The sequence below is a fragment of the Abrus precatorius genome, unplaced genomic scaffold (genome assembly GCF_003935025.1).
Source record: "Abrus precatorius isolate BTA unplaced genomic scaffold, Abrus_2018 Scaffold8, whole genome shotgun sequence".
NCBI classification, from domain to species: Eukaryota; Viridiplantae; Streptophyta; class Magnoliopsida; order Fabales; family Fabaceae; genus Abrus; species Abrus precatorius.
Genome location: NW_020874428.1, coordinates 5,566,480 through 5,586,997, shown reverse-complemented (window position 1 = coordinate 5,586,997; position 20,518 = coordinate 5,566,480). Strand labels below are relative to the sequence as shown.

At 32.5% G+C, this 20,518-nt stretch overlaps 3 protein-coding genes across 3 annotated transcripts; 1 reads left to right on the top strand and 2 right to left on the bottom strand.

Annotated features, from left to right (window-relative positions):
• Window positions 1-842: 842 nt before the first annotated feature.
• On the bottom strand, window positions 843-3,438 carry LOC113846942. The gene is made up of 2 exons (XM_027475720.1): window positions 1,974-3,438; window positions 843-1,633 (listed from the first exon to the last, which is right to left on the bottom strand). Exon 1 carries the CDS (start codon window positions 3,286-3,288, stop codon window positions 2,197-2,199), a length of 1,092 nt encoding a protein of 363 aa, XP_027331521.1. The 5' UTR covers window positions 3,289-3,438; the 3' UTR covers window positions 843-1,633; window positions 1,974-2,196.
• Window positions 3,439-7,755: 4,317 nt separating this feature from the next.
• LOC113848369 lies at window positions 7,756-9,957 on the top strand. Its single transcript, XM_027477844.1, has 2 exons — window positions 7,756-8,650; window positions 9,458-9,957. Exons 1-2 carry the CDS (start codon window positions 7,756-7,758, stop codon window positions 9,955-9,957), a joined length of 1,395 nt encoding a protein of 464 aa, XP_027333645.1.
• A 2,836-nt stretch (window positions 9,958-12,793) lies between these two features.
• LOC113846520 (long chain base biosynthesis protein 1) lies at window positions 12,794-20,155 on the bottom strand. The gene is made up of 13 exons (XM_027474902.1): window positions 19,891-20,155; window positions 19,508-19,736; window positions 19,309-19,403; window positions 17,641-17,732; window positions 16,798-16,891; window positions 16,635-16,707; window positions 16,420-16,552; window positions 15,966-16,140; window positions 14,383-14,523; window positions 14,175-14,270; window positions 13,745-13,886; window positions 13,431-13,558; window positions 12,794-13,357 (listed from the first exon to the last, which is right to left on the bottom strand). The coding sequence occupies exons 2-13, from the start codon at window positions 19,611-19,613 to the stop codon at window positions 13,181-13,183; spliced, it is 1,452 nt and encodes a 483-aa protein (XP_027330703.1). The 5' UTR covers window positions 19,614-19,736; window positions 19,891-20,155; the 3' UTR covers window positions 12,794-13,180.
• Between the last annotated feature and the right edge of the window lie 363 nt (window positions 20,156-20,518).

Below are 20,518 nucleotides of genomic sequence, written 5' to 3'. Positions count from 1 at the left end.
TAAAATAAAAGTCAATAACTATGTTTTTACTTGTTTTATCACTTGGCTTTTTTTATTTTTATAATTAATCTTCCTTCTTCTTTTTTTATTTTCACTTTGTGATTTCAGTCAAATATCAAATTAAAGAACCTACAAAACTCTAGCCACGCTGCTAAATTATACCGAGTTTGGAATTTCCGTGGAAATTGATGAGAACTTGAAGACGGAAAAAAGAAACTCTGTGATGGGGATTGAAAATGAAGATGGAAGAGAATTATTAATGATAGAAAAACAGAGAAGAAAGGAGTACCCACTGTCCCTGCACAGGTGTCATTCATATTATCAAGTCGCCTTAAGAAGATAAATAAAGTCCAAAAGGGCTAACTTACTTTAAATATGATTCAGAGTTTCACAACTCACCCTTCTCTGCTGGTAAAGATCAACAATGAGAATTTGCAGCGTCTCACCTGTGAAGCACCCAATCAAGACCAATGCTTTATTTGTAAAACCGCATCAGTTATTTTATTGTTGTCAAATCAGGTAATTCCCATCACAGAACAACAAATGATTCAACCACACTCCATTTTTGCCAAGCCCACTATATTCTTTTTTTAGTTTTTACATATGAACTAATATAGATTCATATCTGGGCCTTGCATTCACGTCTAAGGATAAAGGGTCCTAGTTATTAGATATTGAAAAAAAATGGTTCCAATACCAAGCAACTGAGTCATGTTTCAATTGTAACTTTTTGTCAAAGTAAACCAAAGTACTTTAAACAATGCAATGCACAAATTTATAAGAGGCATTGAGGTAATCTTTATTTTAGTTCCTAAAAATTTCACTTTAGTCCTTAATTTACAAATTCTCATTTTAGTTTGATTTTTTTTAAAACAATTTTTTCACTTTATTTTCTAATATCAATTTGACCAAAAAGTTAAATAAATGTCATTCTACAAACTAAATTAGGGGAATGAACTAAAGCAAAGATTCTGTATAGTAAATGAATCAAATGTTACAATTTCAAGAACTACATCGAGTTGTATTCTCATGTCCATGTGTCTCCTCATCCATGGTGAGTTGTCAATTCCAGCAGGAACGCAAATTTTCTATGCTTGAGAAACTGATCTTCCGCAGATTAGAGTCAAAAGCAAACCTTGAACCCTACTTCCAATCATAGCCTAGATCCAAATGCAAAACTGCACCGAAGGTTCCTGCTTGTTTATCTAACTATAAATGCATCTCTCGTAAATACACAAGTATTATCTCACTAAATGAAGTTAACTACATGAATCATAGAAGCTATTGAGATTGATTCTTTGAAATATTATTTACCATAAAATCCCTTTTAAATAATTTTCTCTATATTCTCTGAAATATCACCACTGGCCTTATCCTTCGTTACTAAGATTAACAAAAAATGAGGAATGTATTGTATTCCAAGCACATTCATATTTTCAGGGGTAAAGTAATTAACCATAAGAATATCAAAAGAAAATCTAGGAATGAGTCCAACAAGAAATTTCATAGAAAAGTGACAAGATTACCTTCTTCCACTTTATATCAACAGAATATCATCGGCAAACAGTCATTATTCCTATTATCATATTTGCTTCCACACATAAAACTTTAGCAGCCTGTAAACCTAAATTACCTAATAAAGTGCAAGCACAAAGAAAAATGAATCGTGTCAGTTACTCCACAAAAGTTTAACACAAACTGTACAACAGCTTCAACAAAGCTTTATCTTACATCCCAAAGGTGAGATCGCCTACATGGATTATCCAGCTCTATTACTGAGTTAGATTGAAAACCAAATTTTAAATCAACAAAATATGATTAAATTGAACTCAAGCATATGATACAGCTAAGGGGCACTTGGAACTTTAACGGCCACGGCAAACTGCAATATATCTTTCTAATAATTATGGTAGTCATCTTATCCAATATCCATAATATCTATGCAAGGGAGGGAAAAAAATGAAATGACTCACGGGAACAGGAAAGGCGAAGAAAATTGCATTGCACGAGGCAGCATTAAAAAAGAGGACTTCATTCCTCAATCCTCAATGGAAGGCAATGCAATGGGGTGCCCTCCAATCCAAGTAGAAGATGCCACTTTGCTACATATATAATCTTCGACTGAACATCGTTCAACCTCTATTTGGGTATAATTGATTCCAAATTGAAAACAGACTCATCCTCATCCAAAAATAATCAATAAATATAAAACTTTTCTTCTTCTTCTTCTTCTTCATAGTCCTCGTCATCCTCGCTGTACACCAACAAGAACTCTTGATCCAAATCTTCATCCTCATAAAAAACCAACCCATCTTGCTCCAATTCATCCATTCTCCTCTTCTCCTCCCTTTTCTTCAACACCAAATCCCCACCCGAAATTTCCCCATTCTCAACCTCAATCCAAGGAACCCACAAATCAGCATGTCTACCCAAAGCCCTATCCCAATCCCCAACCACAACAGTTCCCAAATTGTTCTCCCTCGCCCTCCTCAACATCTCCGAAAAATCCGAATCATCAGAAACCAAAAACAACCAATCAATTCCTCTACTCATGGAGTGCACCATTTGCCTCTTCAGCGCCCAATCCGCAGCCTGAGGCTTATCCTGGACCGTCTTCACAAACACACCAGCACGCCGCAACTCCGCAGCGAGTCCATACCCAACCTTAGGAACAATCAAGGTCCTTGCAGCCTCATCATACTTGTGGTTACCGCGAAGGAACCGTTCCTTAAAACGGTGTCGTTTTTTCCCCTTAAGCGACTTCAAGCGATTAAGCTTCTTCTGGCGCTCGCGCTGGTGTAGCTGCTTGAAGTGTTTCTTGAGGTCTAAGTGGGTCTTGCACTTGCGGCCACACACGCCGCACGTGTAGGATTCGGAGGGAGTGACGATGCCCTTGCGTTCGAAGATGTCGAGGTTTCGGCGTTCGCGGCGTTGGTTTAAGACCCACTGAGGGAGGTGGACGAAGGCGTGGCGGTTGGCGTAGGCGGAGAAGTCGACAAGGTGGCCGAAGCTTTGGGCGAGGGTTTTGAGGGAAACGGCGGCGTCGTATGGAGGGCCGCGAGGGGGTTTGTTGTCGAGGTCCCAGAGGACAACGACTTTGTCGTTTTTGGGGGCGTAGATGCCTTGGTTGTTCTTCACCATGTCGATTTCGATGCAGCATCGTAAGCGTGGGTAATAGCGCTGTTGGATGGGTTTTGGTTTGGGGGAAATGGTTTGGGTGTGGAAAGTGAAGTGCATTGGGTTTGCATTCTGCAGAAAAAGGGAATTCATGCTTTCAGTTACTCGCATCACTCACTCACTCCTTCTCTCTTCTTATGGAGTTGCATAGATAAGGTTCCCAAATACAGGGAAATTTAACCTTTCTTCTTCAGCCTAGGATTTCTTTTTTGTGCCACTTTTAGATTTTTCCAGCTTCGTCAATATGGCTATGCACTACTATGCCACCCAATTCAAGATATTTCAATCCCATCATTTATATAAAAGTATTTGTTATTATTGTTATTTTTATTAATCATATTTTAAAATATTTTATAAAGCATGTATTAAACGAGACATTGTTATAGTCTTAAGGCAAATTTCTTTAAACTTAAATATATAAAAGGTTGTATAAAAACTTATTTATGATTTCAGTTTATATAAATATAGGCACGTTATTATTCAATTGTAGATAGAATAAAAAATAAGATAGCTTTTTTTATTTTTATGTTTTTTAATTAATATAATATAATAACATAATATATTTAATTTGTTATTTTAATATGCATTAACAATAATACTAAAATAAAATCTATTTTATTTAGTATCTAATTTTTATTACAAGAAGACTGGAATTGTTTGATTAATAATTAGCATGAAGATTTCATATCTTATAAGTTTACGAAATGCAAGAAAAATGAGAGTTTAGGGACGTTCGATTTGTGAGGTGAATTAAACAAATATAATGAGTGTTCATTAGAGGAAATGAATTTATCTTTTTCAAAATTCCTTTATATATTATTAAAAAGGATAAGGTACTCTAAAACATAAATTGTACTTAATTAATTATCGCTGCACTAAGATAAGAGCATGAGTTAATTAAGAAAAGTCAAGCATTGGCCTTTTTTTTTAATATATAGAAAAGAGTTTCAATCTCTTGTTAATGCATATTGTTATTTTTAGAAGCATTATATTTAGATATGTTAATTGATGTGTTGAGATGGTTGTCATGAACAACCATTACCTTCTTTTTAAGACATAAGATATCTCCAAATTAAATAGTACATGTTGAATTCTTCTCTTTTTAACTTTGTTTGAGTGTAATCTTTTGGCTTAGCTAGAAACTGCTTATTTACATTTATTTTTCTATACTTTGGAAGCTGTAACACTTGCATTGTTTACTCTTCATGTATTTTGAAATAGGTTCCACGTAACATTTTTATGCTAATGCCTCCTGGGACTCTAACCGAGTACAAAACACTAGCGATTGTGAATCAACGACTACCTACATTATTTCCTTTAGCATCACAGCTATTTTCTGATCATGTATGAAACATACCACAACTGCAAAGTCCTCTGTTGAAGTAAAAAATAGTATAGTTGCATCCATATCTGTGGAATCGGAACGTTCCACTTAAAAGAGCTACTTAAAGAGCTTTATCCCTTATCTGAAGGGCTGCCTACCCCATATTCCACTCTTGAACGAAACATCTTACCATAGATTAACATCTTGTTTAGGGATCTATTCACCAACAAACAACTTCATTCTTTACATGTTCCTTAAAGCCAACAGCTAGCTGACTTGATCATAAAACTGCCACTCATCATTCATTCCTGAGTCTAAGATTGGTGTAGCTGGCTCAATCCTATATCGTATATATAATTAACATATATATATATATATATATATATATTTTATGTGTGTTTCCACTTAAGAAGTAAATTTTTTTTCTTTGACCCCTTTGTTATGAAGCAAATAAAGTAGGTAAATATTGAATTGTATTAACTTGAAATTGAAATTCATGGCTTTTAGGAGGAATTTCACTTTAGCATTTATTATATTGAGAAATTAGTCTCTTAACACAATTATTTTATATATCATGTTTGTATACCCTTTCGTAATATTTATATTAATTATTCAATCTTTAGCTTTAGCTTATGGATGAGTCTTGTCTTCAGCATATATAATAAATAATATACGCCTGACAAACTCATTAGGCCTGCGTACCGATGGCTAGACCAAGCGAGATATTTTATTTTTAAATGTAATTTTTTTTATTCGTTGGTTATTTAATTATAAAATGTGAGTTATGAGGTTTTGGTGATTTATTTATAGAATATTATTATAACTCATTATTAAAGTTTGCAGCAAATTTTTTTTTTAATGTCTAGATAATATGTATTTTTTTATAAAAATAATTCTATTTAAGTTAAAAATACCTTCAGTATAGAAAAGTTAACTCACTCCGCAAGAAATATTTTTATTCAGATAAACTTTGAGTTTAGAATAACATAACATCTCCTTTTCAATACGTAATTATTAAAAAGAACAGCATACATTATCTTACAATGCAATTTACAATGATCAATCACATATCACATGCTGTTCAATTTAAAAGAAAAAGTACCTATCTTTAACTTATCATTGAATTAAACAAAAGCGTGAAAGAAATTCTCATTGGCCGAGTCATTAATATACATAACTATCTTACGAAATATATTAACATCATAAAGCCATTAGTTATAATTTAAGTAACGATGTTCACTTTTATGTGAAAAAGCAATTCAATTATATTTCATCATCAGATTAACTGGTCAGAGAATGATTGTTAATTATTTGGATGATAGCTGCTTTATACCTTATGTTTAGATAAAATCAGTACGAAGTAGACTAAAAGATATTAAACAGCTTCAGAATACTTCAACTTCTGAAGATCAGTAAATGTTAGTATATAATTTCTACCAAAAAAAATGTTGTTGCTCTTCATTTGTACACAAGATAAAAAATACCCTTTCTCTCTTTTTTCTATTTTACCACTAATGTGGAAGAAAGGTACGAAGTTGGAGCTTCAAGTTAATTTAGATATTGAACCTTTCCCCCAAAATTACGTCTAAAAATACATTTCACAAATTTTCTGATGTTTTTGGTATAACGCTACATGCATTAACTGATCACCTTACCCGGGGTACAGTTTTAAGCATTTTTTTTAACTTATATATACTTATTTCATTTTTACCCATCTAACTCTAATTTTATTACTTGTATGGCTTGAGGTGATTTGCATCTAATAATATGTCAGTTGCAATTTTATCTTAGTATCTCAACAATTTGCACCCAATAATGTTACCAGGCGTTATTATTATTTTTTATTTCATTTTTTAATATGCTTTTGTATTTATTTGTCTGCACTTAGTTTGGCTTCACTGTGGCCATATTTAAGTGTCTCACTCAATGAATTTGCCATATGGAAGGATCCATTATTCGTCCAATAAGACAAAGTTTACATGTGGAAATGTTTTTCTCTCCAACCTTCATCAATGAACATAGAACAATAAATTATGATGTTTAGGTGCACTTAATGGGAGAGGGACTGGCGCATTTAAGTTCTTCATGGATAATGGAATGTTGGAAATCCATTCCTAAATTGAGGGTATGTTTCAATATTTTTAATAAGACAACAAAATGTATATTCCTCCTTAATATAACTTAACAAATATAAGCTGCAGTTTCACCAGTAAAATAAACTAATAATATTAAATATGCCTTTAGTCTATTTTAATTAATTAAATTTTAATTCTTGGTTAACTTTTATTTATTTTTAGTCATTACAAAATATAAAATTATGCATTTTTTATTCCTTGACAAAGGAGTAAAAAAAATATTAGTTTTAATCAAATATAGGATAAAAATCGAATCAAATTTAATAATAAATTAAAATTAATATTTGATAATTTTACTGGAATTTAAAATATATATACTCTAATATTAATATAAATTTCGTTTTGTTAAAGTAACAAACAAGTTGCATCCCCAATAAAATTTAAAAGGAAAAGGTGGATTAACATAAAATTAAATGTCAGTCAGAAAAAAAGAATAATGGGAGAACCCTAAATGTTCGTTTGACAAGGAAGCATAGCTCAGGAAAAGCACCCAGTCCAGTTTGCGTTTTGAACTTTGCTCTGAATAAGAAAGAGAAACATTGTATGTAAATGTAATGCCAAGAGCAAGATTATCTAGAAAAGCATCACATTTATTATATATTATTTTTGTTTATGATTAATGGAAAATCATATCTGGTGATGACCATTTGGCCCCAAGTAAAGGAAAGCACAACAACTTAGGCAATACATGTTAGCTTTCTCTCTCCTTTGAAAACAAAACAAAACAAAATATAAATCAATAAACGCTTTCATTGCTTACAAATGAGAAGTGTTTGTCGGTTACTATAAAATTAAATTAAAGGGAAACTGACAATGAATTCATACTCCAAGGTAAGCTCAATCTTATATTATATACCATTTCACGGTTTGGTTTGGTAACATAACACCTCTTAGCACATCTTGTTGCATGCTTTGATAGAACAAGTCTTAGTCCACTCTCACCATACCCTTTTGGCCCCTTATTATTTTCTCCTACTCCATTCTTCTTCTTCCTTTACCATTACTCCTCCATGTTGCTAGAACAATATTCTATGCATAGGAACAGTGTTCTATGCATAAGAAATTGAAAAGGAAAAGAAAGCAGAAGAAAGAATCTGAATCTCTGGCAGAAGATCAGAGATGGGTCAATGGATACATGTGGCTGTGGTAGCAGCCTCAGTGGGATGTGTTTCAACCCTTTTGTTGGTTTTTTTGTGGCGTTTGTGTCATCACAGAAAACATAATCACAGAAACTTTGTTGAACCCAATAGTTTGACCAGAATGGATAGTCTTCAAGCTGGAATTGCAAGGCTTCATCACCAACCTACAATCTATCAACAATTTGATCAGAAGAACAAGAAAAAAGGCAATTTGTATGTGTTTCATAATGGGGTCTCTGGAAGAAAACATCTATTTAATTGGGCTGATCATCCATACCTTGCTGCTGATGCTGTAGAAAATGGTTGGTGTAGATTTGCTTTTACTAACTACAAGAGCAACATGCCAACTCCTTCAAAGAAATCAACCCTTTTAGGAGTGTGTGCTGCTGGTGAATATGGAAGAGAATCTGAGGCTGAGATAAGCTGGGAAGTGTGTCAGGGATCAGCTGAATATGTGCAGAAGATTAGGCTCAATCCTGGGTTGAAAAGGGTTCTTCACACAAACAACTCTTCCATGAGTGTTGCTTCTGTCATTAGGACTGCTCTGCCACTACCTGGCCCTCCTTTGGGAAACTATGCCTTCCCACAAGAGGCCTATTTTGAAATCACCATATTGTGCTATCTTGCTAATGATCATGAATTGGTTGGAAAGAGAGAAGGGGAGAAGACAAAACTGCTCATTGAAGATAGTTCAAATGGAAAAGGTGATTTGGGCATAGTTGAAGAAACAAAACTTGGTAAAGAGGGTAGTGGAAAGAGTGGATCTGTAATGTTTTCATTGGGGTTGACAGCAGGAGGGGCTGTTCCTTTGAGAGTTCCAGGGAGCTACCCTAGGAGCATTGGGTTCAATTCCAATGGTTCTGTCTTTCTTGAAGGTAACTAAATTGCCTACCCTTATCTTATTGCTTGCCATGATCATTTTGTTTTTACATTTACCCTTTGAGCAAAGGTCTTTAGGCCACATTCCATTTCCTATAGGTCAAAATTTATAGATCGGAGTATAGGGTGTTTACTAATTAGGTGATACTGATAAGTGCAGTAAAGATTCACAGTGCACAAGTTTTAGCTTTGTCCTGATGTGTTAGAAAGTGAACAGCTTGACCCAATCAAAGACACATTTTTAGCTCTCACCTAAAACATCAACATTGAAAGGCCCACATGAAATGTTTCAGTTCACAATATATGACAATGCCGTACTTATATGGTAAGTAGACTAGTTATAGTTACAGGTAAATAACGGCAGAATTCTGTTAGTTGTATTGCATCTTCTTCTATTTGCACGAATCAATTGTACAACTAATCAAAATGTTAGTTAAGATGATATTGAAAGAAACTTCAGCTAGGACTTTATTAATATTTTTAATTATTATAATAGAGTTTTTAATTGGTTGTGCCATATAAATACTTTGTATGCCAGAATCACTCACTTTCACAAATATGTTTTCAATTTATGCTGATTTATTTAGAGTAATATTATTCATACACAACACTTACAATTTATACACAATTACTTTTTTTCTCTATTTCTCACCATCACATCACTCATCTTATTTCATACTGAGCCCTTTCCTGGCTACCTCTTTCTTTGGTGTAAAAATTGTTTGTATAAAAATTGGTACACATACAACTATTCATTTATTTATGTTCCTTTAGACAAATCAAAGTGAAAAACTTGATTACAGGAATGAAACTTGTGTTGGAGTCAGAGAAGGCACAATGGGTAGGAGCTGATAGGGTAGTTGGGTGTGGGTATGATCCAAGGCAGAAAAAGGTTTTCTTCACTTTGGACTCAGAATTGGTGCATGTGATCCACTGCCAATCAGAGGAATTTGGCACTCCACTTTGTCCAACGCTGGCTGCAAACGTAGACATTGTGGTTTTAGTTAATTTTGGACAAAGTGCATTCAAATACGCACCTGCAAATGCACAAAGAACACCAAATCCATGTTTCATAGCCCCACTTGTAAACTCCCCTGCTGCTACCATTGGTTATGATGACAGCAAGGAGTTGTTCTCAATGGGAAGGATTGATTCTCAGTGGCTTAATCGATCTGCAATAAAAGGAAACCACAACAATGGGACTAATAATAACCATGCCTTCGATTTTGATGAGGAGTCTGAGGCTGATCTATTTGAAATAGTCTTGGATGGTTCAGAAAAATCTCCACACACACTTTCATAGCTTACAACAACTGTTGCATAATTTAATATAGCTTTTTTCTGATTGTTCAAAAATGGGCATGCCTTTGCTGCATATAAATCATCACATTCAAATGGAAGAATGTTTTTGTGTACCATCATCATCTGAGTTAGATCTTCAGCAGCCACAAGAGCATAATGAATCAGTCCTACATGCGGATGCACAAAACACACAGAACGAGGTTCATATACATTGCAGACTTTGTTGTCAATTGTGGAGGTTTTAACACTGACTAACTTGTAGTTAACACAGTTTTGTCTCTTATTTTCTACTCATATTTTTCTCCTTTGGTGGCTAAGCACATAGCTTTGCCTTTCAGGAGAGAACGTTTTCCTCCCTCTGTAAATAATTATGTAATATCACAAATTATACTTTCAGTTCTCCCTTTCTAACTTTTCTGCATACATTCTCTCTGCCGGTCCATGTTACAATACTAACCATTATCCTAAGATACTGTTTAAAAAATCAAAGGTGAAAATTTATTTTAATTAATGTTATCAATGTATTATCTCATGGTAATTTGTAATAAAATTGATTTCTCAACCAATATATTAAGACAATTGTTAATAGGATGTATATGAAAATCTTTCTTTCACATCAAAGCTATTATTAAAGCAAGGATGAACCCTGGTCATCCACAAAATTTCTAAACCGTGGGTGTTCTTAATTAAAAAAACACTATAAAAAGTGGTGAATACAATTAAAAATCCTGAATCGCAGGATTAAACTTGCAAGTTGCGCAGTTTCTATTACAGATATTTCGGCATTCATGAAGCAATTTTCAAGCGACAAGGCACTTTTTCTTTTGTTAGAAAGATTCAGCTCTAACTTAGAAAAGTTGAAAATGCTACCAATGAGAGCATTTAGTTGCATTTCATAACTGATAAAACAAAAATGAAAAAATAATTACGTGTCAAATACCCTCGTCAAATGTCAAAATAACGAAACCACTTACGGAGTTGATGGGCGCATGTAATTATACTCAATGATCTTCATTAGTTATAATCATAATTATCCTTGCTTAACATAATCCTCACTAAAATAATCTTAATTATCTACTTTCAAATTGGTTTGAAAAACCCCTTTCAACAAACTGCAATTGTATGAAAAGAACAAATTGTTGTGTGGTATATTTAATTAGATTAAACATCGTGAGCTTCACTAAGCATGACTTTCTAGGAACCACGTAGCGGCACTAAAGTAGTGAACGTGTCCTCATTAAGAAATAAATTAGGAAACAAATATGTCGTGAGAAAACAACCTTTAATTTCATGGATTTGATGATTAGCTGGCATGTCAACCTTGAGAAGCTAAGATAGTGCCTACCATGTTTCCTAAATCCCTAACTTAATCACTTGTGAGAGTTGTAAGTGTTGGAATCTTGAAATCGCCAATCTAGACTTTACTTAATTATCACCTTGGCTGAAGGTTAGATATACTTACGGGATAACCATTCAAAGCCCAGTAAAATCCCTACCCTAATTAAATGGTGCATTGCTGTTAATATTATGGTTTTTCTAAGTCTTCGGTGCAACATTGCTCATAATAAAAAAATTAATAAATGGTATGTTTTATTAGAAATTGTAGTATTTAGTAGCATCAATACATTAAATTTATTGAAATTTATAATTTTTAATAAAACTTACTATGTATAAATTCTTATTATGAATAATGATCTATGTGTTAGAAAAACAGTTAATTATCTCTCAGTTTTATTATTATTATTATTATTATTATTATATAAAAGCAAACATCTATTTCCAACCTTCAATTTGTAAAATTAAATCCCAATTTTGACTTTAATTTTGATTGATATTTTGTCTACTTCTTCGTACTATTTTTTCTCTTCAATTATAATATATATTATGCAATTATCATACATATAAATATAAATATTAATATAATATTCAATTTTAATTTTATATTAAAAATAGAATAATAAAATATTTTAAAAATCAAATAATTTATGCATATAATTTTAATGTATTATTAATATAATTTTTCTACAGTATCAATCAATTAGAATATATAATAGATATAAATTTTAAAATAATTGTTATAAAAGTCAATCATCTGTGACTAAATAACTATATAAAAATATTTCATCTTATCAATAAATTTTAATTAAATTTATAATATATTAATTAAATATATTTTTAAAAACTAATTATCAATAAATTTATATTTTCTAATATTATTTTATTAATTATTATTCGTAAAATTAATTTTTTATATCCATGCATAGCGCGGAAATTAAATCTAGTTATTATTATAAAGCATATAAAAGGTAATACATTGCTATTAAAAAAATATTTATTATACTAACAATAAAAAAATGCGATTAATATTTGTTCTCAATAAAAACCTATAACTTTTGCTTTTGGTCAACTTCAAATATTTTAAACAAGCAATGTTAGCATCAACACCCCAGACATTCAACTTACAAGTTATCCATGATCAAATCGTTGGTAATTTTATCAATTAAGTTTACGAGTTAAAAAGTGAAATTTTTAATCACAACTTTTAACTTATTTATTAAATAAATTAACTTGAACTTTCGTATGTCCAGTTTCTCCCCCTCCTCAATATGTATAACTTTGAATTAATTGACAAATTCTTAAAAGGTCTGGCTAATATACTCATTTTTCAAAATGTAGCAAGAGTATGTTTTAAATCTTTAAAAGTTTCAAATTTATAAAGTAATTATTATTATAGCTTCAATCCTAAATATATGAGTTTTAAATTGGTGAGTAACTGCAATTAGAAATATACGCTGATTGGAAATAGAACATTACGAACAAGACAAGTTTGACTAATAAAGAAAAGCAACTTCGAGTATGTATTCGGGCAATGGTAGGGACCTTCGCCAACCTCACTGTTGAACAGCTAACCAATGAATAATGTAATATGGATATCTCATGCAAGCAATCGAAGTGACCAAAAAAATACCGGAATGTAATTCATAGGCATTTTCCCCAACTCATGATAAGAAACATTAGATCCTTATTCTACCACTTGAGGCACGTATAAACCAATGAGTAACGCGCAAAATACTGTTACCCTAAACTAGCACAGAATATTACATGAATAATCAACTACAGGACTTTCTTCATCACCCGGATCTCAAAATTGCTCACCTAAACATAGAAGAATAGAACTTATGTCTTTGGTACATAAAAAGATCCAATAGAAGGTTGTACACCGTTCAATTATGACCACCCAAGACTGATGCTGCAACCCTTTTCAATGATTCAGACGCCTTGATCAGATCATTCTCTGAATGCCCAGCAGAAACAAATAATCTAATTCCCACAGGCAAACGGCATTTGTCCAATGTTGATCTTTTGGAAACCACCACAAATACAGAATCTTCTTTCAAAAGCTGCGAATACACAACATTAAGCACAAGCAAAATTGAAAATAAGAAATAAACATTACCAAACATCTTTCCTTACACGTTCAGCAATATTTTCAAGCAGATGTAGGTCATCTTTCATGGAACCTGTTGATTTCTTTAATCTCAAATAAATAATCGGTGACTCTGGATTACTTGCAACTGTGAAGCCTGGTATTTTTGATAATCCTGCAGTGGCCGACATATCTCAAATCATAGTGCTTAACCAAAACAATGAAATAAAATCCTAGTTTTCATGGGGGAAAAACAAACGGAAATAAACAGCAAGTTAAACTGTAACATCTTGTGCATAAGACAAAATGTACACTACAATACAACTCCATTTAGGAAACTAGCAGTGAGATCAAAGCCCACCTTTCCATAACAAGGCAATATTGCTCTTCAGCTTTGTTATCAGATTTGGATTTTCCTCCAGGACATCAATAGCTGTAATTGCAGCACTTGCAAGATATGGAGGCAAAGAAGCAGAAAAGACATAACCAGAGCTACTTAATCGCTGCCAAGTTTGAAAACAGAGATATTACAGCATGGAAAGAGGATGAGAACATGCCATCATCAAATAGTAAAAATTAATGACAACACATCACTCCCATCAGGCAACTTTTACAGATCAGACCCATAAATTCAGGAATAAATAATGAAAAGTAAATAAAACTAAAAATAACCCTCGATAGTAGATTCTTAAAAGTTCCATGTCACAATTTTTTCTATTCAGGATGTTAAGAAACCCAACATATTACTTTGTAGATGATTACTCATTATATATCACATGACATTTCCATACTTGGTGATCTATAACTCTAGCACTTCCAGTGCAGAATCCTCCTTCTGTAGCCAATGCATGTCCCATAGCAGCAGTTATGATATCTATCTTCTCAACCTGCAACTCGTAACCATAAATCACATATAACAAGACAATTTTGAATATATGCACACTTGCATCTAATGTGCAATATGCATCAATACTCAAAATAAAGAAATTCAATACATACTGGAACTCCACAGTATTCAGTGAGACCTCTTCCAGAACTTCCAAGAACACCAAATGAATTGCTTTCATCCAGCAAAACACGAAAACGATATTTTTCCTTCAATTTAATGATCTCGGCTAAGGGTGCTATTTGGCCAGAATTCTGAAAATATTACAAGGAAAAAGAAATTAATAGGTTGACGTCAAGCAATTTATAGTTTTCATGTAAGCAAGGCATATGGTCATAGACAAACATTAGTACAATTGAAGAAAAAATAACTATAAAAATTCAGAATGAATCCAAGGTAAGCAGTCATAGTTTTTTAAGGAATGACATTGCAACAGACAGAGATACAAATCTAGCAGCAAAACACATTTTTTTTTTTACAAGCCCATTTTGGCACCTATAAGAAAAACCTGAATAACCAAAAATGTAGAAAATAGTGAAAAATTGCAGAAAAGTCTATTTGCAATAACAATAACAACCAATAAGTGAAGTCAACTACATAAATCATAGTGTTATTGATCTCAATCAAAAACCATTTTCATAAATCAAATTAATAAAAAAGTCTCTTTTAATAACTATATCTAAGGTTCTTTTGAGTCTCTCTTAACTTTTTTTACCGAATTAAGTCATGCAATTCACTCTTTTCATCAGTATATCCAAAGGTCTTTTCTACATGTGACCAAACCACTATAGACAATTTTTGTCAGCTTTTCCACTGTAAGTGTTACTCTAATATTCTCATGTATTCATTTTTTATCCTGTCATTTTTTTATACAACCACTCATCCATCTTAACATTTTCATTTCTGTCATTCCTATTTTCTTCTTGTGTTATTCTTTTAAAGTCCAACATTCACTATCATATAGAATAATTGATCGTATTGCAGTACAATAAAACTTTTCTTTCAATTTAATTACAAAATTATTTCTCTCAAGAGTAATAAAACCAATCATTATCCTTCATCTAAACAACTTAAGCTTTTAGGAGAGTTGGTTGTCTGGCATTTTTCAGTCATGTTCCCCCATTTCAAACTTTAAAATGAAGTATAGAAGGCACATGCATTGTCCACACTTTAAGCCAACTGGGCCTTGCATGAGGAAGCTTTTTAGATATATATATATATATATATATATATATATATATATATATATATATATATATATATATATATATATATGTATGTATAAAATTGACCACAAGTCTTCATAACTGCACAAGAATGATATATGTTATAAAGCACACAAATGCATGCATTAATGCGTGTACCAAATTTATAAGTATTCTCAAGTATATAGATTTGTGTTCTTTTAAATGCCCAAATAATTATAAGCTGATTGGATAATTGTATAAAATAAACAAATATTTATTTCAATTATTCAGAATTATCTTCAATTTGCATTTGTTGATTACCCTCCTTTCTCAGCAGAACTGGTAGTTCATATGGCACAAACTATCAATATTGTTAGTTGTAAGAAGAAACAAGCAATGCAGGCAGTTGCTTACTTTTAGAGCTAAGGGTTGTAATGTGAGCATTTCTTTGGAAACACAGTGTAGCAGTGTAAAGCTAATCTACCATATGCATGCCAGACTATATCTACCTGGTAGACAGCTTCAACAACAATATAACGCCTCAATTGCTTGGCCCGCTTGTTTTTGGAAATAATATTATGTAGAGTTTCTCTTAAAGAATCCATGTCATTGTGCTTAAAATACACCACTGTGCTTCTAGAAAGATAAAGGCCATTTTGTATTCCCCAATGGACTCCTTCATCCCTGTAAAACATAAAAACTTAAATATGAAACGTGAACCCACTCAGAACATCAAGTGACATTTTTCTGCAACAAATTTTGAAAAATCAAGTAAATGGAGAAGTACCTCAGCTCATTCTTTATACCATTTTAATAATGAAGCAAAAGCAATGAGATAAATTCATAGAAAATAAGTTTATATGTGATGTCAATACCCACAATAAATGCATTAAGACAAAAACCAAGGAAAAATTGAATATGACAGCTTAGTAGATATTCAAAGACAAGTTTATCCACACTTACGCCACAATTATATCTCCTTTTTTAGAGAAAGCTGGAATTGCACTGAACATGGTGGAAAGTCCATAAGAATAGAGAATTGAATCAGGGGTTCCTAAAAACTTCGCTATTCTTGCTTCACAGTCAAGGTGGACATCTGGGCAAATAAATAGTATCATAAGAATTAAGAAAACAAGCATTTCCTAAAAAAATAAAAAACTTCAAGAATTGAGTCTTACCAATTGTTCCATAAAACCCACGAGGACCACAGGAACCAACACCATATTTCTCCAAAGCAGAAGAACACGAGTCCTACAAGAAAAAATAAATATAAACTAAGTGCATCAATCCAGTGCCAAAAAAAGAAGGAATTTATCATGGATGTTGGCACCAATTCCTTACAAGTAGCTTTTGATGACCTATAAACCCAAGATAGTTTGCTGAAGCAAAATTGACAACATCTTTGCTATTAATAATGGTATGTGGCCCAGCAGCACTGCATAAAACAAAACACATTATTTTGTGTTTGACTTTGAAAAGTAGGAGGTATTTGAAATATCATTAATTCATGGAGGAGAACACTTTTATTTCAAAATAAAAAGGCAAGAATTTTATAAATCTAAAGTGTCATCCAGTGCACAAGGTTCCCATAATAGTGGGTAGTGTCTTATGTCACAACCTTAATCCGGTGGACAGAGTTTCTGCTGCAATAACCCAAGCCACAATAATAAAGCCAATAAATAAACAAAAATCCAAGATGAACATGTCACAAGGTGGAAACTGATAGAAAGTTGGTATCTTATTAGAAAGAAATAGAATAACGAAATCATCCGCTTGAATACAGTGCCTAACTTGCAGAATTTTGAGGGTTTGTACCTCCCAATGCCCAAGGACCCCAAATCTTTCACAAAAGACTAGATCTCTCTCGGCACGTCCCCTCTTATTTATAGGCAACATCCCTTATTCAAACTATCTTGCCTAACTTACTAACAAGCAAGCCTAACTTACTAACAAGCAATTAACTAAGCTATTGCAACTAAATATTAATGGAGGTTACAAACAGAAACCTAACCAAGAGAGCTCTCCCTCAAAAAATTCATGAAGGTCAAGAAAATGCAACCATAACAGTGAAATTAACAATTACAAAATAATATATGATAATTTCAGGATTTCATCAACAAAATGTTTAAAAGATTAAAAATAAAAAGTAAACGAGTGTTCTACAACCAGAGAAAAAGTAATCACCTCTCCAGCACTGGCGGTTCATACTGCAACTCTTCATTAAGAGAAGGAATAAGGGGTTCAGGAACCCACTCGTCACATAACTCGTCAATTTCCTGCAGATATTAAGCATAACAAAAATAATAACATGATGGGTATCAGATTTCCTAGTAGAAGAACAAGCATGGAACAATATGCTTACAGATTCAAGGCATAATTATTCACTCAAGAGAATAAGGTAGGTTTTTCCTTTAAAATAAAATAGTAACTTCAAATATTCTACACAATAATTGAAAAAAAAAAAGAGAGAGACTGATAAATTTGAATGTATCTTAAAAGAATTCAATATTTTAAGCAGTGGCTGTTGACACAAAAAATAAATTGCTAACCAAAAACATCATCCCCCAACATCCATCTTAACATTGCATCATGCAAGTAGCATATTTTCAAGCACCAACAGGTGCAAAGCATACATCCATTGAGCAGAACTCATTAGAAAAAACACCATTTCCAAGACATGAGACTACAAGAGAGAAAGAGAAGACAATGAGTTATAAATCAGGTACACAAATTAATTATTCTTTGAAAAAGAACTATAAAAAAGTTTTTGAAACAAATGAAATCTTCAATTTTCATATCAAGTATTCAAGACCTTCAAACATTACCAGTTTAGCTATATTCCAAAAATGCAGAACAACCTATATTGCCAAAAAATCAACCAACAGACATCAATTACCAAGTGTAAACCTAAATTCAGTAAAGACAGGAAGTTTGAACCATATATAATTTTGTCTGCATTCTGAGATATGTCTATACAAAGTATAACTGCATCAACAATCATCAGAAAAGCAAGTCCAAATACATCATACAACATAAAGAGAGCTGCTATTATACAATCATGGCGAGCTAGTCATTAGTTCCAAAATTCACAAACTGAAAGCTATCACAAATTGGTTCTCAAAACTACTTGAAGGAAAATGAAAACAGAAAATAAATATTAGAGTAGTTCCATGTAAGCACCAGAAAAAAAAAAGCATAGCTAAAATCCCCCATCTGAAGAGCAAACTTTCCATCGATAGGAACTCCAAAGACTAATGAGAAGCGTCCCATCTAAAGTGCCTAGAACAACTAAAAACCACAAATCCACAATAACTGAATGTCTAATACTCTATTTATATCAAGGTATTAGGAGAAATTCTAAAATCTAAACATTAACAGAAACAACTTTTCAGCTGCACAATATACTCGTACTAACTTCGCATGCAATCTAAAGGTGAAGCCTACATGGATTTGATGAAATAGCCAAAAAAATGTCATTTTATTCGGGAAAAAAAATCACATTGATAATGAACCATATGCGAATTCTATTTTCACATAAAAGTTTACACAAGCCATATATCAGCTCAAGACAGTTAACATTCAACAAATAACAGAAAACTAGAATATATATAAGAAGAAGGATCTTCTTACACCGGTGTAAATCTAAAAACTTTTTTAGATCCAATGTGAACCTTTCATTTAACTTAAATCTAACCGGTTATAATTTACCGGTTATAATTTACCTGGTCATGAGATTTAAGTTAAATAAAAGGTTAAGATTAGGTGTAAAAGTTTTTTCCTGCCCCTATATATATATATAATAAATCAAAAAATGCACAGACAGAGATAATTAAATAGTACTGTTGAACTAACCTTGTTTGTTAAGGGTCTTTTAGGAGGCTTGTAACTTTTCTGAGAAAGTAAGAAAAGTATGACCACCAGGAGAAAAACCTCGATAAATAAATGTCCTTCAAACACAGGGTTAAAATGGAATTAATCAATCAATAAATCACATTCGTAATCGTCCAATTAAAAAGAAAAGAAATTCCAATCCAGGAAATGAAAAAATTACCACCGATATGAACTCCAAAAACTACAGCTCGCGCAGAAGGAGCATCTAAAGCAAACGTCACCCAATCTAACGTAGCGTTAACGAAATTCACGACAGCTGAAGCCATCACAATCTTTATATCACAATCAAATAAGCAACTAAGCTTTCAAAATCACTCATGCATGAACATTCCCGCCAGTAAAATTTCACAACACTCTCAAATCACAGCAATACACGAATAATGCAAATCCTGCACAACACACGAATCGAACATTGACATTGACATTCCGAAAGACACGTGGTATCAACGAATCCATTGCGCTCAAAATCAAAACTACCTTCCACACTAACATAAATATTCGGATCGGCAACAGTGAATGAGAGAATCAAAACGACAGACATACCTGGAGATTGGGATAGGGAAACGGCGTTTCTCGTTGCGAGATTCAGAATCAGATGAGAAGGAGAGGAAGAGAAGTGACGAGAAGAACGGAAGCGAATGGCAAGTGGGGAATTTTGATTTTTTGGAAGAAAAATCAGAGAGCTATGAAGATGCCACGTCATATCTTCTCACGAATCACTTAACGGTTGTCATGACGCGCGTCTTCTTCTCCCTCTCCCTCGTTCCTCTTCTCTTCCTTCATTCGCTTTCAATTTTCTTTTTCACCCCAAAAATTCGCCTTTTCTTCTTTTATATATTTTTAAAACTTTGGATCGGTCCTATTAAAGGTGAAAAAATAACTTCAAAGTCGTCAAAGAACTTAACCATAAGAATATTCTACATATAATAATATGTTTTTATCTATTAGTATTCTAGGGAAGATTTCTTTGATTTATATTTGATTTATTTCTAAATTATTATCATTTTAATGATATATTTAATTATTTAAAATCTAAGAGAAATATAAAAAAGTAAGCTTTTAAGTTTTTTTTCTTAATCTCTAAATAAATTATGTTTAAATACTTATAGTTTATGTAATTATTTTTATATGTTTTTTCTCTATAGTATATAATAAATTAAAATTTTAATAT

Bases quoted from the DNA above. Each gene is read 5' to 3' on its own strand.
- LOC113846942 (XM_027475720.1), bottom strand. From the start codon at position 3,288: ATGCGAGTAACTGAAAGCATGAATTCCCTTTTTCTGCAGAATGCAAAC.
- LOC113848369 (XM_027477844.1), top strand. From the start codon at position 7,756: ATGGGTCAATGGATACATGTGGCTGTGGTAGCAGCCTCAGTGGGATGT. The intron at 8,651-9,457 runs GTAACTAAATTG...ACTTGATTACAG, and splicing joins TGGTTCTGTCTTTCTTGAAG to GAATGAAACTTGTGTTGGAG.
- LOC113846520 (XM_027474902.1), bottom strand. From the start codon at position 19,613: ATGGCTTCAGCTGTCGTGAATTTCGTTAACGCTACGTTAGATTGGGTG. The intron at 16,708-16,797 runs GTAAGGAATTGG...TTTTTCTTGTAG, and splicing joins TAGGTCATCAAAAGCTACTT to GACTCGTGTTCTTCTGCTTT. The intron at 13,358-13,430 runs GTAAGGAAAGAT...GTGTATTCGCAG, and splicing joins TTGAAAATATTGCTGAACGT to CTTTTGAAAGAAGATTCTGT.